Below are 24,040 nucleotides of genomic sequence, written 5' to 3'. Positions count from 1 at the left end.
CTTACATATAAGTTTACATGCATATTCACAGGATTTGCCATTTAAAGCTCATGTAAAACTGCAATTTGTAGATTATAAGAAAAAAGCCACAGACATATGACATCTTGCTTAAGAGTTTTGACCTTAAAGCAACCTAAATGTCCATCAACAGATAAATGGATAAAGAAGATGTGGCACATATATACAATGGAATATTACTCAGCCATAAAAAGAAATGAAACTGAGTTATTTGTAATGAGGTGGATAGACCTGGAGTCTGTCATACAGAGTGAAGTAAGTCAGAAGGACAAAAACAAATACCGTATGCTAACACATATATATGGAATCTAAGAAAAAAAAATGTCATGAAGAGATTAGTGGTAGGACGGGAATAAAACACAGACCTACTAGAGCATGGACTTGAGGATATGGGGAGGGGGAAGGGTAAGCGGTGACGATGTGCAGGAGTGGCATGGACATATACACACTACCAAATGTAAATTAGATAGCTAGTGGGAAGCTGCCGCATAGCACAGGGAGATCACCTCTGTGCTTTGTGACTACCTAGAGGGGTGGGATAGGGAGGGTGGGAGAGAGGGTGATGCAAGAGGGAAGAGACATGGGAACATATGTATATGTATAACTGATTCACTTTGTTGTAAAGGAGAAACTAACACACTATTGTAAAACAGTTATACTCAAATAAAGATGTTTAAAAAAAAAAAGGATTTTGACCTTAAAGTGAAATGTCTTAAAATAATTTCATCCTCGGTGAAAATGTAACTAAAGAGCCTAGAATAAAATGTAGTTTACATAATGTTACCGTAAATTTGAAAAAGAACAACTGATTCAACTTAACACCATTTCAGTGCTTACCCCCACTTATTCTTGCTTCTGCCTACATACCTGCCTACTGATAGACATTTTTTAAAGTCTTTTAGAGCCTTCTTTGTAAAGAAAACAGTAGTCTCTAAAAACAATGTAAATCAGCTATTTTAGTCATTGATTATTTTCTCGAACTTCACAGCAATCTTAGATTCCAATGGGCAACTTAAGCATTTTAGTATTATTCTACCAGTTTTGTTTCCAAGAACCAGATTTATAAGTAAATTGGTATCTTCCCAAGCTGTTGGCAGAAAATCTGTCTTTATTATAACGATTATAATAAACTTAGCAAATCACAACACAGGACAATTTAAAGAATCCTAGAAGGGGTATAAAATTAGAAGACACCCTCACACCAAATGACAAATTATAGTGCCACATGTACACTCTGGTCAGAGGTTCAGAGACTTGTGTCCAACCACCTTCCAAGCGATGTAAAGACCTCTGGAAATCAAACAGGAGATCCTCCCCTTCTAAAGCTGAAAAACTAAACGAGGGGGCCTAAGTACAATTCGGGAAGGTTTCAGGGAGAGATGAAGCAGGCCCTAAGGAGGTCTCGCCAAAGCACAATCATCCATTCGTCTCCTCAAATTCACACTGAGTACGACCCTCACGTCACTGCAGGCCCGACGGGACCGAAATGAATCAGACCCCAAACCCTGCTCTCTAGAAGACATGGGTGAAGGGGCGAGGAGGGGAAAGGCATAAACAGACACTATGAGCCTTGTATGCCAATTTTGAGGTACGGACCGAATCTGTATTCTTCACCCATGTACACCCAGGGCGTTACACACACCAAGTGCTCAGCGACTGTGTGCAAATGCTCAGCGACTGTGTGCTGAACGAAAGAATAAATAAATAAATATTAAAAACAAAGACGACCCGCGGTGTCCGTGGCTCAGCCTCCCACCTCCAGCCGTTCCTGACCCGGGCAGGGAAGTCACCCTCCCCTCAGACGGCGGCAGCAACCAAAGGTCAGCTCGAGCCAGGGCCCAAACTTTGCCGTCCCCACCTCCCACCCCCGGGCGGCACTTACCGTTGGTGTAGGGAGACCCCGAGGCCCGGGCGGCCCCGTTCTGGGCCTGGAGGCCGATGGGGGCGCCGCCAGAGGCCGGTATCCCGGGCTGGGACATGACGACGATGTTTACCGGGGTTGGCTGCCAAGCCGAGAGTTGAAAGACGACTGCTGGAAGCGGAGGGAGGGGGCTAACGACTTAGGACTGAAGGCGGGATAGAGAGAGGGCGGCGCAGGAAGCCCTAGGCATGGCGCCGCATTCTCCCTAGCCCGCCGGCGGTGACTGCCTGGTCTGGGGGCTGAGGCTTGGAAGTCGGGCCGGTGGGGCCGAGAACGCCGGGCTGGTAGGCAGCAGCCAAGCGGAGAGAGACGGAGGGAGGCCCCGGCCGGAACTGCCTGTCAGCCCCCGGCCGCGCAGGCGCAATCGGGACACGTGGCACTTCCGGCTCCGGCCTGGCAGCTGCCGCCGGTATAGGTGAGCTCTTCTTTCCCCGCAGGGCTGCCCTGAAGCCACCTGAAAGCTCCGGGTGTCCCGGCCCAAAGGACGGAGCTCAGCCTCTCCTGCCACGTCACTCTCACCGTCGGCCGGAAGTGGCGTGTGTCACCGATACGGAAATCCCCGCCGTGATGAACGTCATGTAGCCGGCACGGCCGGGATCTGAGGGCAGTCAGGGTTTCAGTGGAAGCTTTCGTGGGGTGGGAATGACAGTTCCTCTCCTCGAGTTTCTGTGAAGATTACCTGAGAAGACAGACGTCATCGTCCTCTGCTGAGACTATGCCGAGTAGCTGAGCCGATTAATATTCGTTGCAGTATTTCATTTCACATTTCACCATCATATTCCAGGTGTAAATTGTAAGGGATTTTTTTAAAAGGAGTGGTTAATTATGTACATGTGTTCAGAGTAATCAAATCGAAGAGGAGGCCTTTGCTTTTTGACCGGAGGATTCAGAAGTAATTTTAATTTTGAAACTCGCCGATTCATATAGCGTAGTCACACTAAAGTTCATTAACAACATATTTAAATGGCAGTTTTATTTCCTCTTCTAAGAGTTTGCAGTAAGGTACAACATTCAAACTTCCTTTCTAGTCAAGGAGAATTTTTTTTTTTCTTGCAAGTAGAAGATTTTTTTTTTTTTTACTTTTGAGGCCAAAGGGAGGTAGAAACTGGAGTGATTAGACAACATAATTAATGATCTCAGTAGTCATCTTAGCCATCTTCATTATACTTAGGATTTCCTGTTCTGAGCTGATAAAGCCCTTCTTTAGACTGCAGATTTCTACTGTTCATTAAAATGTCATGCCAACGGTTTCAAAACCGGTGAAGGGTGAAATACATCTTACTTAATTCATTTAATATCAAATGCCTATTATGAAATGTTATATTACATACAAAAAGAGTAAGAACTAAACTGCTGTGTGATGCCTGAAAAACAAAACAGTAAGAATTCAAAAAACTAAATGTTAACTTTTATCCTTTTTTTATCTTTTGCCTCAGATGTGTAAAAATGTGTTTGCTGTGTATGAAATTGAAAAATTAAACTCCTTTGTACAATATACAGGACTTCTGTAGGATGAAGATGATACTTTTGGGCAAACTGTTTTCAGCTTAGAGCCCCTAAAACCAAATCCCAAATCACGTATCCCAAGAACACTTGAAGAGATATACAAACACAAGCCTCTTAATGGTTTAAAGAGAAAATAGACCTCAGAAACTGAACCTCCCTGAGGTCAGACAGAAAGTCAGCGTCGCTCTTCAAAAGAGCAAATCCTTAGGCCTGGTCCCAAACTTGCTTCAGTTGAATTCTTTTTTTTTTTAATTCAACTTTTAAATGATCTTGGTTTGTTGACCTTGGCACAGGAATTTGATTTGGTTAAATCAAGGTTTCTCTGGACTTTGTTCTGTTTAAGCAATATCTGTACTGAGAAAAAAAATACTGATGAAGAAGAATTAGCCATTTTAAAAAGTAAATAACCTCTGGTTAAATCAGGTTAAATAAACATAAATAATTTGCTAATAACTAAACAGTGCTTCTTCTAAAATGTGTTCCACCCCTAAGTATCCCTGTTACTATTATCACCCCCACTCCAAAAAACAAAAACAAGAAACAAAATTAATGGTTAAGTCTTTCAAGTGTTTTTTACATTTTCAATGTAGTCAGCTTTAAAATATTGAGGAAAAATGCATAATTTGTCATCTGCACACCCTGAGGAATAGTTGGAAGGTAAGTGTAAATAACTGAGGTGAGACAACATATTTAAACAGTTAAGTGCTTTTCCTATTAAATATTATCCACACATTACCAAATCCTTCTCTGGCTTCTTTAAGTTGGCCACATAAATTTTATGGAAAAATTATTAGTGCTTTTACCAGTTGTTAAGAGTATCAGTATTTCTTTGGTCAATTATTTATATCTACCCTACAGTACCATACACTTTTCTAAGCTAATGTCAGTAATATATTCTACTTTCTTATCCTTGATTTTCAGAACAACAGGACCTTTCTACTGCATATGCCCCTTCATATTTTTATCAATGTATCACATTTTCTGCAAATTATTTTCAGAGCCTTCAACCCTATTTAAGAAAATTATATACAACAAAATAAGTGACACAAAAATGTTTGAGTAAGGAGACAACACTGTACAAAGAATATTTCATTAAATTTGATTACTTATTTAGACCCAAAAGAGGGAGATGCATTCCTAATAAAATTTGCTGATTCGCAGAAGTGGACTTAGGTTCACACCAGCCTAAGTCCACTTTGCCTGCCTGCTCATGACTATTGAATTGTCAGCTGATAAGCAGGATCAATCCTGTTTACTTTTCAGGATAAGGGAAATTATTTTAGGTCTTCTAGTTTGGGGGTTTTTTTTTCTATTTCTATTTCAAACAAACAACTAGTTTCAATTACAAACAGCAGGTTTGTTCTGAAACTCTCTTGTGGCTCCACTTTAGGAACAGTTCCTCTGGCCTCATTTGCCTCTCACAGGACATCTGTCTGTATCTGAAGTCAGTAGCTCTGAAGGTACATTACAAGTACAGTCATCCCACACCAACCCAGTAAATCCCATTGCTTTCTTTGAAAACTTTTCATCTTTTTGTAGTTCTCACTGCCCACTCTGGTTAGTTATCATCATCTTGCACCTGAGCTATTGGAATGGTCTTACTGGTTTCAATCTCTCCCATCCATCCTTCCTGCTGAATTGAGCTCCTAAGTACTGACTCCATTTTTATTTTCCTATACCCCTAAACCTGTAATTGCTCCCTTTGCCTGCTCCATCAAGTTAAAGTTTCTCTGCATGGCTTTTCTCATCTCATTCTGAGTAAAACCCAAAGTCCTACTCATAGCCTACAAGGCCTCAGATGACTTGACATTGCTATTTCTCTCTCCTCATCATCTTCTACACTCCCTCTCACTCAGCACGTGCTATCTCTCTAGCTACCCAAGCACAAGTCGGCCTTAATACTTATTTCCATTACCTGGGATGCTCTTCCTCAAGACACCCATCTAGCTCAATCTCTCACCCCTTCTTTAGTCAAATGATACCTTATCTGAGCACCCTATACAACAACATACCCTCCATGCTCACTTTCTATCCCTCTTACCCTGCTTTTTTTTCTTCATAGCACTTCTCATCATTGTTATATACTTGTGTTTATGTTTATCTTTCTTCAGTGGAATAAAATTACATACATATTGTGACAATTCTAAGGTAACCTTTTTTAATATAAGTTTATTTTATTTAGTTATGTTTGGCTGCATTGGGTCTTTGTTGCTGTGCGTGGGCTTTCTCTAGTTGCGGCGAGCAGGGGCTACTCTTCATTGCAGTGCGCGGGCTTCTCATTGTGGTGGCTTCTCTTGTTGCGGAGCACGGGCTCTAGGCACGCAGGCTTTAATAGTTGTGGCTCACGGGCTCTAGAGTGCAGGCTCAGTAGTTGTGGCGCACGGGCTTAGTTGCTCTGTGGGATGTGGGATCTTCCCGGACCAGGGCTTAAACCCGTGTCCACTCCATTGGCAGGCGGATTCTTAACCACTGCGCAACCAGGGAAGCCCAAGGTAATCCTTTTGATTTCATGTCTGTCTCCTTATTTAGACTGTAAGAAAGTAGAGACCAGGGCCAGTGTCCTATTTACCTCTGTATTCTCAGCACTTGGCTTGAGGCCTCACACTTGACAGGTATTCAACAAACATTTCTGAATGGATAAATTTAAAGCATCATCTCTTCCAGTCTTCTATTCTGAATATTTTGAGCCTCACTAATTCACTACTGTAAGTTCATATTGCAACTGTAGCCCAAACCACACCACTAGCGCTTGTTTCTAAAATATGTTGTTCTCTAATTCTTATATTCTTAACTATTACGCTGTATTGTGTCCCATCTGATACTGACCTGGTAGTGTAGTTGAAATAGTGTCAGCCTCTGGTCAGACCCTATCTCCCCTGAGTAGCACTGGAGGTATAATATCAAATGCCAACTCTTTTTCCTTTTCTAACTCTAAAGATATCGCTCTGTCCCTGCCCCATCTACACACACCCTGGCACCATGGTATCAGAGATCTGAGATATAAATTCCCCTTTAAACCTATCTTTTCATCATACTTTCTACTCATCAGCTCTTTCATTGATTTATTCATTCATTCAACAAATATTGATTAAATGCCTTCCATATGTCAGGCACCAAGCAAAAACAGAACAGGATAGATAGGATCTCTTCCTTCTGTGGAGTTTACAGTGGAGGAAATGCAATAAAAATGTAAATAAATATATCTTTATAAATTTCGAATTTGGTAAGTGCTGTTGAGGTATTGGTAGTGAGATAGAGAATAGGAAGCAGGGATCTGATTTGGATAGGAGGGTTAGGACATGAGGTAACATTTAAGCTGTGATCTAAAGTACAAGGAAGCTAGCCATAGAAAGGGAGAAGGTGGGGAGAAGAAGGACACTGGGCAAAAGCACCTACAAAACCCCAGAGGCAGGAATGAGCTTGCTGTGGTGAACAAGGTAGAATAGCACAAGGTGAAATTCGAGAAATACAGGAGGCAGAACAGCAAGAGGCTTCCTTATAAGGCATTGTAAAGAGTTTACTGACTTTGGGAAGCAATTGAAGAATTGTAAACAGCGGAGTAATTTGATCTAATTCATGCGTTAAGATGAATCCATTAAAAAAAAAAATCAGGGCTTCCCTGGCGGCGCAGTGGTTTAGAGTCCGCCTGCTGATTCAGGGGACACGGGTTCGTGCCCCGGTCTGGGAAGATCCCACGTGCCGCGGAGCGGCTGGGCCCGTGAGCCATGGCCGCTGAGCCTGCGCGTCCGGAGCCTGTGCTCCGCAACAGGAGAGGCCACAAGAGTGCGAAGCCCACGCACCGCAAAAAAAAAAAAAAAAAAAAAAAAAAATCAGTCCAACAGCTGTGAGGGTAATTGACTGGTGGGGAAAGAGGAGTTGTTGCAGTAACCCAGGCCACAGATGATGGGGGCCTGCAGTAAGGTGGTTGTAGTGGAGAGAGAAGTAGACTCACTAATCCAAGTTAAAATTTTGAACTTTGGTATTTCCTTTACTTTTGCTACCAACATGTAATCAAACATGGCTGACTCCCTACTTCTTTGTTCCCACTGACCCAGCACTGCCCCACGTTACCTCTCACCTCTGTGACTGCAGCTGTCTTATTACTGATCTCAGCTTTCAGTCCTGACCTGTTCCAAGACAACCCATGTACTGCTGCCAGAGCAAACTTTCAAAAATATGACTGACCATGTTCCTGCTCTGCTCAGAACCTCCGAAAAGCTCTACAGTTTGGGAGTCAAGGCCCCTGGTAGTCCAGTCGAAAGCTAGTTAGTCAAACCATAATACTTGACTGATGCTTTTCCCATCTCTATTCCTTTCTGAATGTTATTCTCTCATTATGATATATTATCCCTACTGGATATTAATCCCCATTTTTCATATACAGGAACTGAAACTTCAAGTGGCTAATAATGTTAGAACCATAGTCTATAGCTAGGGGAGGTACTCTTAACTATTATACTCTATTAAAAATGCAGCCATTGGGCTTTCCTGGTGGCACAGTTGTTAAGAATCTGCCTGCCAGTGCAGGGGACATGGGTTTGAGCCCTGGTCCAGGAAGATCCCACATGCTGCGGAGCAACTGGGCCTGTAGCAACTGGGCCCATGTGCCACAACTACTGAGCCTGCGTTCTGGAGTCTGCGAGCCACAACTACTGAAGCCCGGGTACCTAGAGCCCATGCTCCGCAACAAGAGAAGCCACCGCAATGAGAAGCCTGTGCACCACAGTGAAGAGTAGCCCCCACTCGCCTCAACTAAAGAAAGTCTGTGTGCAGCAATGAAGACCCAACACAGCCAAAAATAAATAAATTTTAAAAAATGCAGCCATTAAAATTCATGATTTAGAAGAATACTTAATTACATGGGAATGTTTTTAATTTTAAATGTTTTACAAAACTGTTCATAGTATGATTATAATCTTATAAAACTGGTTATATCTGTGAGGTGTGACAGAGGGTGATTTTTGTTTCCATTATGTTTTTCTGGATTTTCCAAACTTTTTTTTTTTTTTTTCCGGTATGCGGGCCTCACACTGTTGTGGCCTCTCCCGTTGCGCAGCGCAGGCTCCGGAAGCACAGGCTCAGTGGCCATGGCTCACGGGCCCAGCCGCTCCGCGGCATGTGGGATCTTCCCGGACCGGGGCACAAACCCGTGTCCCCTGCATTGGCAGGCGGATTCTCAACCACTGCGCCACTGGGGAAGCCATGGATTTTCCAAACTTTTTAACCATGACTAAGTATTATTTTTATAACAATAACAATCTTCAAAAAGATTGGGGGTAAATATCTAATGTATCCTTTAGACTCTCCTCAAACACTGATATCTCCTGCCTCTCCACTTCCTCACCCCTACCATAACTTTGTACTTGCTATCCTTTCTCTCCTCCTACCTTCTTTTATAGTTAGTTGTGAAGGAACACATCTCCCTGCCAAACCGAAAGGCCCTGGAGGAAAGAAACTGTCTTGCTTATTGTCATTCCCCCATTCCTAGTTGATTTACAATCTGTTGCTGAAGTCAGCAGGAATCATAATTTAGATTTCTATCTAAAGGCTCACTAAAATGCCAGGGATATCAGGAAAGAAAGGCAATCCAGGAAAAGAGCTGTGGAGTAATCTTGAGGCGTCTGGTGAAGTGCCTCAAGCTACTTAAAAGTATTTATTAAACCAAACTGAATTTAAGACTAGGAGAGTGGAAAGGAGAATAGAGGTGAACCCAGACTGGAACAGCAGGCTCCTCCAGCTCAGACCAATGGACTCCAGGGAAATTCTTTAACCCCTTGAGGACAAAAATGTACCTAGGAGTCCTTCATATTATGAATGAATCACTTGCTCATATGTATTAAGCACCTATTGTATGCCAAGCACTGTAAACGGGTTCAAGAGGGGAAAGGCAGATATGGTTCTTGACCTAAGGAAGTTTCTAGAATGCCTGTTGGAGGAGGCTATAGATAAATAATCATACATATTTAATTGTAAAATTATAAGCAAGATAACTTCAATGATAAGGTAAATTGTACAATTGCTGGGGAAACCTGAAATAGAGGGCTTAGCCAAGTCTGAGAGGGAGGCTTTGATGAGACAGCTATCTGTGCTGAGACCTGAAGAGTGTGTAGGAGTTAGCTGGGTGGAGAGGAGAGATCTGGGGAAGCAGTTCTGGCAGAAAGAGTGACAAGTGCGAAGGGAGGACCAATGGAGTAAGGCATTTCCTGAGGCTAGAACGAAAGAGGGGGAGATCCAGCTGAGCCAGTTACAGGCTTTGTTGGGAATCTATCGAATAACTCTGCGTCAGTCCCCGTACACCTCCTTGTTCTGTCCACATCACCTAGAATCCTAGGCTTAAGAGCAATCTTGGAAGCGCTATCATCACACTTTCATTCAAGGCACCCAAGTATTCCCATTTGAATACATTTAAGAAAAGTAACATCCATGAGCAAAGAACGGCCGGGGCCAAGACAGTCTTGTTTAAAGCTCATAGTTACATTTTGTAAATTACTTGTTTAACTCAAGAAACAGGTGCACTTTGAAAATGTATTTTTTCAGAAAAGCACGTCACGTATAATCTCCCCAAGCTAGGAACCGGTGTTACCTTCTCTGCCTAGGCCCGCAGCCCCTGCAAGCCCCTTCAGGCGTGTATGGGGAGCAGGCCCCAACTCTGGGAGCGTTCAACGGTAGGACTGGCCGCGGAACCGCCAGGAGGCGGAACTGGAGGCGCGCGGCGCTGCTGTCCTGCGAACCTTCGGGAGAGAAGCACCCACCGGCCCGGAAGGAGCTAACGCAGACTAGGGCCGCGGCAGCCATCGCGCTTTGCTGTTCGGTGTCGGAGTGAGTAGGGTCGACGCCAAGCAAGCGTGTTCTCTCCAATCGCAGGTAAGTGGCGGCCTCTCCTACCTGGAGAACCGGCGGGCGGCAGCTGTGGGTCCCAGGGAAGGAGCGCCTTTCGGGCCTGGGCCCACCCAATGCCCCTGCCTGTAGCCGGGCGAGGAAGGGGCTCCTGTTTTCTGCCCTGGAATCTGGCCGCGGGAAAGAGGACGGGCTCCTCTCGTGCTTCGCGGGGCCTCTCTGACGGTCATCCGGATAGAACACCGCTGCTCTCAAACGGTGGGTTATTTCAGGAATGAACGAGATGACTCTGAACTGCAGGCAAGCCCTTCCTTCCCCTCGGCCTCAGTTTCCTCACCGAGTAAGGTGAAGGCGGCGGGGATCATTGACAGCTCAAGAGGCTGTGACGCGGCGTGTTGTTCTCAGCTCTCCCACTTAGTGTGGGGAGAAATCGAACTTCCTTTCCCACTAGTGGTTAACGTCTTCCCATAGCCCAAGTCCCAGTTGAGTGGGAAAAAGATACACTGTTGGGGGAAAACTGCAATGATTTAGGGATTATTTCAAGAATTTCCAACAAGATAGAAAGTGATTTTGACAACAGCGAAAACTCTGACATTGTTGACCACAAAAACCAAACTCGTCAGGAATTTAAGGTGTTAGGTACATGGGGCAAAATGAGGTGAAGAAATCCTTTTAATTTGAAAAACTAAACCTAATATTAGTTGCATGTTTTTATTGATATATCAAGATCTATACTACCACTGTGTCTCACACTGAAAAATGTCCTGTGTTAAGTGTTAGAATACGAATTAGAGTAAGTCTAAATGAAGCAAATGAAAGAAGGAAAGGAACATTTGTTTTCTACTATGTGTAAGGCGCTAGCTATGCACACAGCAATCCAATGAAGAAGTAATAGTATCATGTCTATTTTACACATGAGGAATACAGGAAGGTTTACATTTTATCAATAATTAGTGGTGCTGATATTTCAAAGCAATGTGTATATCAAACGTTGTTTTAGTGGGCTTGCGTTCGTCACCAAAATATTTTGAACTTTAAAAACTTTAGGATAGTTCATTGGTGTTTTCTGAGTTTGCAGAAGAGGAAAGTGTTGCCTTCATTTTAGAAATATTAAAGAAACATTGTCATTAATTATGCAGATTAGCAGTTTAAATAGGGTACATTTTAACCTTCCTTTGCCTTGCACTTCAAGCAAGAATTGAGACCAAATAGTGGGCTATCAGAAATGAAAATCACTGCCACATCATTTGAAGCTTATAAATCAGAATTCTGTAGTAACGATTCATTATTTCCCCACCCTCTTCTTTAAGTACACTTGGCTGAAACTCATTTAAATTATTTTTCTGCAAAACATTACTAAGCAAATAATTTTCAAATCATGGTATTGAAAAGTTTCTCTTACTTGTATATAGCTTTTAGAACAATTTGAGTTAAAAGTATTTTAATGATTGAATTTGTCATTGCTTATGTCAGGTTTTTTTTTTCTTAATTCATTATAGGCAAGTTCAGTACTTAGGTGCACAACTTTTTTAATATAGAGGTTTTTTTCCTTTCCTCTTAAAAAATCCTATTTATATTTGTCATAGATTTAACCTTATTTCAATCGAGCATCACTTTCCCTTAAAGGAATATTGATTATGTACTTTTTGTTCATTACACGAACTAAAAGGTTTAGTTTTCAGTTCCATTATTATAATTGCTATACATTAAATCCTAAAATGTTTTCTAGAGTTTTTTTATTTGCATCAACGTTTCGATAAAGGTTGTAAAAAGAAAATTTAACAGTTTTAGGGGTGAGTATTTATAAAGTAACATTGTCTTAAAACATTCAACATTGTCACTGTCCGTACTTTTAGCAGAGTTGGCCCTCTATATCCACAGGTTCCACTCTAAGGATTCAACCACGGATGGAAAATATTTGGGGGAAAAAATTCCAGAAAGTTTGAAAAAGCAAAACTTGAATTTGCCAAGTGCTGGCGACTATTTACATGGCATTTACATTGTATTTACAACTATTCACTTATTATTTACATTGTAGTAGATATTATAAGTAATTGAGAGATCATTTAAAGTATACTAGAGGATGTGCGTGGATTATATGTAAATACTATGACATTTTATATAAGGGACTTGAGGATGGGGTGTAGGGGCCTGGAACCAATCCTCTAGGACACCAAGGGACGACTGAAAGGCATAGAGCCTTGCTGAAATTCTACAAAACATGGTCAAGCAGAGTTTGGCCTTTGTATTTCTAGTACTGTTTGAATCTGAGAGAGAGGTATGTATAGTTCCAAATTAGTTTACAGATAATATACTGATCTTACGGAATTTGTATATATTTTAATCATAAGCCTGACAAAATTGTGTAGAAAATTGTGATTAATCTCTCCTAGTGAAATTTCCTTAGCTGGATTTGAAGGAAACTCTTCTAATGCCTTTTCTGGTGACAGTGATGGTGCTATTAATATTTAAAGTAAAATCAGAACATTATGAAAAAAAACTTTTTCATATTAATAGTTGTTAATATTGAAGTTAACTTGAAAATTGGCATTTAAAGTTTTGTGCTTTGAATTTTAATTAATTTAGTTTGAAAGAATTAATACCACCTTATATGGGGTAGTATTCAAAGTGTTTTCATGTACATTATCATATTTAATCATTCTTAACATTCTGTGAGGCAGATGGTATTTCCCTTATATGGAGAAGCAAACTGGCACTCAGAAAGATTGGCTTTCCCAGAATGAAATTATGGTATTTCGAAAGATGCACATTCAGGACTTACCTGGTGGTCCAGTGGTTAAGACTCCGAGCTTCCACTGCAGGGGGCACAGCTTCCATCCCTGGTGGGGGAAGTTCCCCTTGACGCATGGCGTGGCCAAAAAAAAAAAAAAGATGCACATTCAGTTTAGATTTTTTAAATTCTAGGAGAGGCACTCCATCCATTTTATCACAGCTCTACCATGCTTTGCTTCCCAAAGTTATTAATGTATTGATTCTAGAATTCTATTCTGAATAGGATTTACCTTCTTAGAATATTTTTTATTTTCTATCAGCACTACTTTTTGGAGTATTTATATCTTGTTATCTTATGTGTATTTTTTTCCCTTATGTATATTTTTTAAAGTTCATACCTAAATGATTTTACTAAATTACTTATATTAGTTATAACTATTAAAACTCCATGTAAATTTTCAACATTAATTTTCTTTGTTTTTTAATAATAACTTTATTGAGAGAGAGTACATACCATAAAGGGTACTTGTACATACACTTCTTACCGTTATAAGTGTACAATTCAGTTTTTTTTTAGTTCATCATGTTGTGCAACCATAACCAGTTAACTCCAGAACATTTTCATCACCCCCAAAAGAAACCCAGTACTTCCACTCCCCATTTCACCTTACCCGCAGTCTGACAGCCACTAATCTATTTACTCTGAAGACTTGCCTATTCTGGACATTTCATATAAATGGAATTGTCCTTATGAGTTTAATGGGGGCAAGGCTTTCAGAAGTTATTTGTAATCTGAGAATTTCTGTTCCATTACACCCTTTGCACTGATTTTCATGTTACTTGAGTAGATCACTTTTCTAATCTGCTTAGCGACTTTTCCTGTTTGGTGTTCATGCAATAAATAAATCTGCTGACGTGTATATGTTTCCTTGTTCTTGACCTTTGCTTTTCACATGTCTTAATAGTGTGTTCATGGTGTTGTGTAACCTGTTCTCTGGGCTCAGGTATCTGTTTGTGGCTAAGTAACTTATTCTTAGCCACATTTTTACCTCTATTTTATTTTTTTAACATCTTTATTGGAGTATAATTGCTTTGCAATGGTGTGTCAGTTTCTGCTGTATAACAAAGTGAATCAGCTATACACATACATATATCCCCATATCTCCTCCCTCTTGCATCTCCCTCCCACCCTCCCTATCCCACCCCTCTAGGTGGACACAAAGCACCAAGCTGATCTCCCTGTGCTATGCAGCTGCTTCCCACTAGCTATGGGTTTTACATTCGGTAGTGTATATATGTCCATACCACTCTCTCACTTTGTCCCAGCTTACCCCACCCCCTGCACCATCCTCAAGTCCATTCTCTATGTTGGCGTCTTTATTCCTGTCCTGCCCCTAGGTTCATCAGAACTTTAAAAAAATTTTTTTTTAGATTCCATGTATATGTGTTAGCGTACAGTATTTGTTTTTCTCTTTCTGACTTACTTTACTCCTTCTACTTTAAAATGACTAATGACTCCTAGCTTAAGGAGTTTCTGTTTAAGGATCTCAGAAACCGTGACTTTATAGAAATGTAAATAGCTCATTAATTTCTAAAGAAGAGTTTCCCCATATATGTTATTAAATTAGTTATCTTGGGACAAATTATACAAAAGCAAATTGGTACCATCCTTATGCAAAAAATCCATTTACCTGCATGGCTTACCCACTCTACCCTCCCTGAGTCCTCGTGGCTCTCACCTACCAACAGTCATCTTCAGTAAGGATTTTGCCACTTGATTCACAGTCTTGCTTTCTAAAATGCTGCCCTCCAATCTTCTAGATGATTCCACTGCCTGTCAGTGTGGAATAGCCCAGCTTCCCGAATCCTTCACTTCTAATTCTCTTCAGCTGCCCATGCCAGAGCCAGGCCTTGGAGCTGGCCACCACCCAGACCCAAACCTTTCTTGAATTCTGAACCCCACATTTTCCTCCACTGTGCAGGCACAATTCTGACCCACCTTTCACTTCTCGCACCCTTTTACTACATCTACACCTGCTATTTAGCTAAAGACTCTTGGGGCTTCCCTGGTGGCGCAGTGGTTGGGAGTCTGCCTGCCGATGCAGGGGGCGCGGGTTCGTGCCCCGGTCCGGGAGGATCCCGCGTGCCGCGGAGCGGCTGGGTCCGTGAGCCATGGCCGCTGAGCCTGCGCGTCCGGGGCCTGTGCTCCGCAATGGGAGACGCCGCAGCAGTGAGAGGCCCGTGTACCGCACAAAAAAAAAAAAAAAATAAGACTCTTCCCCTATTCTTCCATTTCTATTCTGTGAGGAGCCTGCCTTTGATCCCCACCCCATTCCATGCGCTATCTGCATTTATACCTTATCCACTCAGCCTGAACCTCTGATCAGATTACTTCAGTCTCTGTTGCTAGTACTGTCAAATTCCTGCTCCCCTGTTCTGGAAGTCCCTAAACCCCATTCGCTCCTTGTTCTCTAAAGCTGAGCATTGCTTGGGGTGGGGGGGGTGAGGGATAGAAATCAGTACAGATTGGTACTGCTATGAATGTTTTTCAACCCTAGCAACTGGCTCTTTTTATTTTTAAAAATTAATTTATTTTTTATTTATTTATTTTTGGCTGCGTTGGGTCTTTGTTGCTGCGTGCGGGCTTTCTCTAGTTGTGGGCTACTCTTTGTTGTGGTGTGCAGGCTTCTCATTGCGGTGGCTTCTCTTGTTGCGGAGCACAGGTTCTAGGCATGTGGGCTTCAGTAGTTGTGGCATGTGGGCTCAGTAGTTGTGGCTCATGGGCTCTAGAGCGCAGGCTCAGTAGTTGTGGTGCACGGGCTTAGTTGCTCCGCGACATGTGGGATCTTCCCAGACCAGGGCTCTAACCCGCGTCTCCTGCATTGGCAGGCGGATTCTTAACCACTGCACCACCAGGGAAGTCCCTGGCTCTTTTTTTTTTTTTTTTTTTTTTTTTTTTTTTTTGCTGTGGCCTCTCCCTTTGCAGAGCACATGCTCCCGACGCACAGGCTCAGCGGCCACGGCTCACGGGCCCAGCCGCTCTGCGGCACGCGGGATCCTCCCTGACCGGGGCACGAACCCACGTCCCCTGCATCGGCAGGCGGACTCTCAACCACTGCGCCACCAGGGGAGCCCCCCTGGCTCTTTTTAGCAATCTTTTAACTTGATCTTTTCCCCACAGTAGCTATTCTTTTTTTAAAAAATTAAATTAAATTTAATTAATTTTTAGCTGTGTTGGGTCTTTGTTGCTGTGCAGGCTTTCTCTAGTTGCGGCGAGCGGGGGCTACTCTTTGTTGCGGTGCGCGGGCTTCTCATTGCGGTGGCTTCTCTTGTTGCGGAGCACGGGATCCAGGCGTGCGGGCTTCAGTAGTTGTGGCTCGTGGGCTCAGTAGTTACACCCCTTCTTCATCTTTACTGGCCTTCCTTCCTTCATCTTAGAGAAAGAGTGTGCTCTCTGCCCAGGCTCCTGTTGAGACTTTGACCCTTTTGGTTAATTCCTTCTCTTTCTCATTCTTAACCTCTTCCTTGCCACTAGCTCCTTCCTTTCAATTTATCAACATTCTCAAGCCTCACCCTTCCTTAAGAAGAAAATCTCATTTCCCTCATCCCATTTCAAACTTTTTGAAAGAAGAATTTCCTCACTGCCTCCACCTGTTAACCTGTCCCATTCTCTTCTCAATAATGACAGAAGCCAGGTTTTAAATATTGATACTTTGTGCATTGTATCTCATTTGCTCTTAAAACACCCTGAGAGATTTTAACTTTTTCAAGGTCACACAGCTCTGCTGTGCTTTAAGTACCGGCCATAGGCTCTCCTGTATTTACCACTCACTGCAGGCTACTCATGCTGTCAACTGTTGTCTCCTTGTCACCAAAGCTAGCTGTGACATCTCTGCGTTTAATGTGGCTAACTTCTTTCCTTGCCTCTCTCTTCTAGTTCTTTTACCCTTCCTGGGTTCTTTTGGTTCTTCCATCTATATCTGTCCCTCAAGTGAGAATTAATTTCTTTCATAGCATTTGGCTGGTGCTGGAGGCAAGGAGACTTTAGGCAGAGATAGTGGGAGAACATTCTGATGCTGGGAAGGATAATGAGCAGAGGTTTTAAGGTAGTAAAGTCCAGGTCACCAGTGGTGAATGGCAAGCAGTTTACTTTGGCCTGGGGAAAGCTACAAGTAGGGAAGTAATATGTATTAAACTTGGAAAGGTAGCTAAGAGTGGAATGTGGAATACTGGCCTAGGAGTTTGATTGTATTATTTCTTAGCTCACAAACCTCCAGTGGCTCTCCATCCACAAGCATAGAGTGACCATTTAATTTAACCTAAATCAGGACCCTTTTGAGAGTGAGAGGAAGCACTGTTAATTACACTGAAATAACTTTGCTAAGACTGTCCCCAGCAAACTGGGAGTTATAGTCACCCTGACTATGCAAAAAGTCCAAGATGACATTTTGGGGAAGCTACTCTGGAGGGCATGTACAGATGGGTAGAAACACATTTTGATGTTAAGATGGTAGTTTTGGAAAGTGACAATAAGGCTCTTGACTAGGTGGCTCCTGTGAGAATCAATGAAAGCTTGAGATTTCAGTGCAGAAATTGATAGAACTAAGGAATGACTGGGTGTGGGATGTGTGGGAGAGGAAGGAATTACATGTCAGAGTCATGAGCTGGAGTTATTAAAAAATGGTATGTAATGACATAAATAAATTTAAACCTTTAAAATTATTGTTACAAAGCTTTAGAGAGCCAATGCAATGTAAGGGAAAGGGGATGGATGTGGAAGTTCGACTCATGTTTGAAACTTAGTTGTGCCTATCATTAATAGTTGAGTTTTACTTACTGTAACTTCAGCTTCTTCTGTAAAATGCGAACAATAATATATGTACTCTGAAAGGTTGTTGGGGTATTTAGTGGTGATATCTGTAAAGTGTCTAGTACTGTGGGCCATGTAGTAGAAGAAATAATAATAACAGCAGCTAAAATTAAATGCTTCCTCCATACGAAATACTAAATGCTTTGCGTGTACTAATTAATCTTCACAATAACCATCTCAGGTAATATTGTTATCCCCATTTTACAGATGAGGAAAGAGAAGTAACTTACCTAAAGTAGATAGCAAAGTCCTAGCACCAGAGGTCCTGCTCTTAATCTCTAGACCATAATGCTCGTAGGGGTTCAATAAATGGTAGCTGATATTATTTTGCTTTGCTTTGTTTTATTAAATTGAAAGGCAGATTCAGCATCGTTTCTTATGTCCATATATTAAAAGTAGCAGGCATGAAGACCTAATGTCTAAATTTAGTCTCAGATTTGTTTATCAATCTGGCTTCTGCATCACTAATTAGCACCCGTTGATTTTTTACTCTCAGTTTGCGGTCCCCTAACCCCAGTCATATTATCTAACAATTCCCGACTTTTTGCTGTACCCATTCAGGCTAAACACCATCTAAGAAACCTTTCCTTAACTGTACCCTGGTGTCACCATAGAACTATGGAAATAGGACTTCGGCTGTAGAGACAAGCAGGACTGGTTTTCTCTTTTTTCATACAAAATATAAAGTGCATTTGTGAGCATACCATACCTCTTTCTGTTGGTATGCACATAAATACCTAATATCTGTTATTTATTTTTATTAATTTGTTTTTATGCTCTTATAATCATTACTCCCCTAGTAGCTTAGGATTTACAGTTGGGCATTATTTTTCCCTTGTGTTTGAATGAGTCTTGAAAATCTATAGGGTGAGTTGTTACCATTTTAGATAATATCCTATTCAGTTTGAACATTTTTCAGTTTAATTGCATTTGTGCAGCTAATTTATCACTCTATAATCTTTTTGAGAGAAAGAGCTATGTTTGTCATCAATATTTGTATTCCCCATGATGTCTAGCTCCGGACTTTGGATGTAATATGAACTAGGTAAATATATATTAAATTAAATAAAATATCTCAACACACCACTGCTTTATTTGATTCTCTACAGTGAAAATTATTATGATTCCCTTTGAAAAGCATATACCTCAGAATCTTCAGAAAAGACAAGCCACCTGTATATATTTTCTCTGACTTTAAGTTTCAATTTCTACATGACCTAAAATGATAATAGTAGAAGGAGGTGTAATTTTCAACTTGAGTAAAACGAGAACTTCAAAGATAATAGATTCTTATATATTTATGTTGCTGTTGTAGTTCTCATTCTTGTGATACTGACAAATGAAACTATTCATAGTTTGCCAGTCACTCTGTCTTAATCAGGAATCAACTGATTGCAAGAACAAAATTCTGCTTACGCTAATTCATGTAAGAAGTTAATAGAAGAGGGGAGAATCTATTGCCAGGATCCAGGGGATTTCCTAGTAAATACTGCTAGGCCTTGTACAGACTGGAGGTAGGCTGTCTCTTTTCTCTGTTTCTGACTCTCAAGGTGATATGCTCTCAACATCTTACCCTCTAGGTATATTGAGTTTGGTGGACCCATCTGTGTCTAGATTGGCAGCCCACTGGAGGGAGAGGCAGTTACAGAAAGCAGTGTTGTGTGTCATACTTAGTCTGAGAATATCAAAGATAGCACAACCCTTCAAACTTTTTGGACTTGGCCCAACTTTGGGGCCTGGGTTTTTTTGTTCAGCTCTAGAAAATGAACTTTGTTGATCTGAAAGCATATTTTGTATAAGTGATTTTTTTTTTCTAAAGAGGATTTTTTTCCTTTATTTTCCATATTAGCTATATTAGTTTATCAAGTACATGTCAAGTAAATGCTGAATTGAACTATGCTCTGTATTTTCTACTGTGATTTAATCTTTTTTTTTTTTTTTTTTACATTTAGTAACATGATTAAAATTTGAAAAATGCAGAGAGATAACAAACCCAGAAATTTACTATCTGGTACCAACTGCTACAAAAGAACAAAAGAAAAAGAAAAAGGGTTTTTACTCCACATAGGTAAAATCAGACTTGGAAACTTATTTCATGATCAATTTCCTTTCTTCTCCTCTTTTCTCCCTTCTCTCCCATCCCCCACTCCAAGGTTTTGGTAAATATTTCATATGCCATAGATACTATATTTAATTTACTATTGAACATAGATTATTTCTAAAAATTTTCTTATGGAACACTTTGATGAACATCTTTATACATAAGCTTTTCCATATTCAGGACAATTTCTAAAAGTAGAATTCTTGGTTCAAATGGTATCAACAGATACATTATTGTCAAATTGGTTTTGAAAAAGATTTGTACCAATTTATACTGCCACTAATTCTTTTACCACATTTTTTCTAGTCTTGACTGATAATTTTTTCATGTTTGCTACTTTGAGGGGCAAAGAATGGTCTCTACTTGGTATTTTAATGACATTTGTTTTTTATTCATCAGTATAGATCAGGTTAGACTGGCATGGAAAAGAGTGTTTAATTCTTTGTAGTAAGGTTGTAGGATTATTTACTCACAGTTGATGTTTAATGTTGTTGGTGTTTAATGTTGACTACTAAATTCAAAACACTTTTTTTTTCCAGACCCTATAAGATTTGGCTATGTCCTTCATATTTGACTGGATTTACAGTGGTTTCAGCAGTGTGCTACAGTTTTTAGGTAATGTTGGCCCTTTGTTCTCTTTTGTTATCCCATTTAATCCTACTTATATAAAAGTGTCTTTTATTTGTACAGAGCCTCTTTGTATGTAACCCAGTAGTTACAAATGTGGGCTCTGGAATCATACAAACATGTTCAATTACTCATTATACCTGTTCCAAAGTAATCTTAGACAAACTGTTTTCTCCACTTTAATCTTAATTTCCTTATCTGTAAAATAATAATTCCTATCTTCTAAGGTTGTTGGTAAGCATATTACTAACAGGAATAGCTACCATTTATTAGCCAGTTTGCACAAGAGCTTTACATGCTTTACCTCATGTAATCCTCACAGGAATCCAATGCATTGTTTCTTTTTTAATTATTATTATAAAAATGTATGTTCCATAAAGTACCTCATATATTATAAATGGCATTTTATAACCTACTAAATGAGTCTTGTTTACCCAGCAATTCTGACTAGTGATTTTCCTCTCTTTATAGATTTTAAAGATAGGAAAAATCTTTGCTTCCCGTTCTTTTATTGACACCCTTGACTTGTCACATTTTTCGGTGAAACAGGCTTTTTTTTTTTTTTCCCTGAAACAGGCTTTTGATTAACTTTTATGTTGGGATATACACAATTTTATTATTGTAATAATTAATGAAAATATTTCTAGTCTCCTATTTTCAAATTTTGTCCTAAGTTTAGTCTTTATAACCATCATCTTGTAAACTGGCAGAAAGAGAAGCATTTCATGTAATTTCAGAGTGATCAACATAGTTCTAAACTGGCCACAACCATACTTATGGAATGATATTTCCTATATAAATATTTCTTTCTCCACAAACATAATCTTGACTGAGGAAATAAATTTTGATTGGGAAATATAAATTTTGTTTGACTACTATATATTAAAAGGATTAAAATGTAAGATCAAATATTGTCACTGTATTTTTATTTCTTAGTTGAACCTTAATTGCAAATTTTTAAAAACCCAGAGTGTTTTTTTTCTTTTTAAAAATATAATTCCTGGGCTTCCCTGGTGGCGCAGTGGTTGAGGGTCCGCCTGCTGATGCGGGGAACGCGGGTTTGTGCCCTGGTCCGGGAGGATCCTGCATGCCGCGGAGCGGCTGGGCCCGCGCGTCCGGAGCCTGTGCTCCGCAGCGGGAGAGGCCGCGGCAGTGAGAGGCCCGCGTACCGAAAAATAGATATATATTATACTTTTATAATAATTTTATAATTATAATTTTATAATTTTTATATATTATATTATATATATATAATTCCTCACATTATTTTATACTGTTGCTCTACTACAGGTCAAATGTCAGATCTCTCTATACTACCTCCAAGAGAATTCTTAAATCTTTTTATCAGAATGCAATATTTTGTCACATATTTGCAAGAACTGGGTCAGAAATAGAGGCTTTTAAACTTTATTTTGCTGGGGCTTTGGGTTGTAACATGTTGGAATCTATATCTCAGTTTATAGAACAATGAATCTATGCTGAATTATGTTGAAAAGGCAAAATAGATTGCATCACAATCAGGAACAAGAAGGTTAATAGTGCTAACTTTAGGAAGCAGTATAGAGAAATGAAAATGAACCAAAGCTTTGGGATCAAACATAGGTTCAAATCTCAGATCTGACTTCGGCATTTGACCAAGTTAACTCCGAGTCTTCATTTCCCCTCTGTAAAAAAGAGAATAATAATGCTACTTCACAGAGTTGAGGATTAAGTGAAATAATGTATGCAGGTGCTTAACAGAGCCTACCACAAAATAAGAATTTAGTCCAACTCAGTTTAAAGATTAAATGCTCTAGTTGTTCCCTTTTAGTATATCATCCTGTACACTTTTCCTATTTAAAAGTTAGGGTGGTAGGGACTTCCCTGGTGGCGCAGTGGATAGGAATTTTCCTGCCAATACAGGGGACACGTATTTGTGTCCAGGGTTTCCTGCCAATACAGGGGACATGTATTTGTGTCCAGGACACGTATTTGGGACCAGGGTTTGATCCCTGGTCCGGGAGGATCTCACATGCCATGGAGCAACTAAACCCATGTGCCACAACTACTAAGCCTGTGCTCTAGAGCCCGCAAGCCACAACCACTGAAGCCCACATGCCTAGAGCCGGTGCTCCCAACAAGAGAAGCCACTGCAATGAGAAGCCCACGCACCGTAACGAAGAGTAGCCCCTGCTCACCGCAACTAGAGAAAGCCCGTGCACAGCAACAAAGACCCAACACAGCCAAAAATAAATAAAATGAAATATTTTTTTAAAAAGGTGGTAAGATTGGGTGCATTGGTTAGAAACAGTCTATGTAGAAACCTTTTAAGAAATAGAAATGTTTAAGGAGATTATTAGTCAGATTTATAATTAAAGGAGAGATGTAGTATCCCAGCTCAAGTAAATATGGGAAACAATCTTCTCTTTAGGATTGGAATTGTTGGTCAATATGTGATCAAAAGATTAGGACTTAAATAATTTCCTTCTTAAACTTAAATGCGGGTAAAGAACTAGATGTTATTTTGGCATGAACTTATTAGAAAATGGATGGCCTGAATCTGTTAATTGCCTAATGTCTTAAAATGTTCATTTATTGATTATTTTTTGAGCTGCTGCTGCATTCCCTGTCCTCATGTAATTCCATGGGTATTAGACAATTAAAGACATAAAAAATAAAGTTCAGTACCACTACACACCTATTAGAATGCCCCAAATCCAGATGCTGACAACACCAAATGCTGGTGAGGATGTGAAACAACAGAAACTCTCATTCATTGCTGGTGGGAATGAAAAATGGTACAGCCACTTTGGAAGACAGTTTGTTGGTTTCTTATAAAACGAAACATACTCTTACCATTCAATCCAGCAATTGTGCTCCTTGGTATTTACCCAAAGGAGTTGAAAACTTACGTCCACCTGAAAACCTACGTCCACCCAAAAACCTACATCCACCCGAAAACCTGTACACAGCTGTTTGTAGCAGCTTTAGCCATAACTGCCAAAACTTGGAAGCAACCAAGATGTCCTCTAGTGGGTGAATGGATAAACTAGACAGACAATGGAATATTATTCAGCACTGAAAAGAAACAGACTATCAAGCCATGAAAATACATGGAAGAAACTAAAATGCATATTACTGAGTGAAAGAAACCAATCTGAAAAGGCTACATACTGAGTGATTCCAACTACATGACATTCTAGAAGAGGCAAAAATATAGAGACAATAAAAAGATCAGTGGTTGCTGGGCCTTGGATGGGATGGGATGTATAAGCAGAGCACAGAGGACTTTTTAGGGCTGTGAAAATACTCTGTATACTGTTGAATATGTGTCATTAAACTTTTGTCCTCTTGGGGGAAGATATGTATGTGTGGGGACAGAGGTATATGGGAAATCTCTGTACATTCAGTTTTGTTGTAAACTTAAAAGTGCTCTAAGAAAAGTCTT

General features: G+C 40.5%; 2 protein-coding genes across 15 annotated transcripts in view; one reads left to right on the top strand and one right to left on the bottom strand.

Moving 5' to 3' along the window:
* Window positions 1-2,472, bottom strand: part of SEC24A (SEC24 homolog A, COPII coat complex component) — a 63,834-nt gene extending 61,362 nt beyond the window's left edge. For 2 of the 4 annotated variants that reach the window (XM_059059910.2, XM_059059912.2), the window contains exon 1: window positions 1,901-2,462. In XM_059059910.2, the coding sequence (XP_058915893.1) occupies window positions 1,901-1,997 (97 nt within the window). In that variant the 5' untranslated portion in view covers window positions 1,998-2,462. Of the gene's footprint in view, window positions 1-1,900 lie in introns of all 4 variants that reach the window. The other 2 variants (XM_059059909.2, XM_059059911.2) reach the window with 2 other exon arrangements.
* Window positions 2,473-10,160: 7,688 nt separating this feature from the next.
* SAR1B (secretion associated Ras related GTPase 1B) overlaps window positions 10,161-24,040 on the top strand; it is a 32,444-nt gene continuing 18,564 nt past the window's right edge. For 3 of the 11 annotated variants that reach the window (XR_010840240.1, XM_067031664.1, XM_067031669.1), the window contains exons 1-2: window positions 19,838-19,953; window positions 20,526-20,601. Coding sequence is in view for 9 of the 11 variants with exons in the window: in XM_067031664.1 (XP_066887765.1) it covers window positions 20,544-20,601 (58 nt within the window). In the remaining 2 variants the exon portion in view is untranslated. Of the gene's footprint in view, window positions 10,541-19,240; window positions 19,400-19,837; window positions 19,954-20,525; window positions 20,602-24,040 lie in introns of those variants that run through there. The other 8 variants (XM_067031670.1, XM_067031667.1, XM_067031666.1 and 5 more) reach the window with 7 other exon arrangements.

The sequence above is a fragment of the Kogia breviceps genome, chromosome 4, assembly GCF_026419965.1.
Source record: "Kogia breviceps isolate mKogBre1 chromosome 4, mKogBre1 haplotype 1, whole genome shotgun sequence".
NCBI classification, from domain to species: Eukaryota; Metazoa; Chordata; class Mammalia; order Artiodactyla; family Physeteridae; genus Kogia; species Kogia breviceps.
This window is presented reverse-complemented; position numbering and strand designations above follow the sequence as displayed.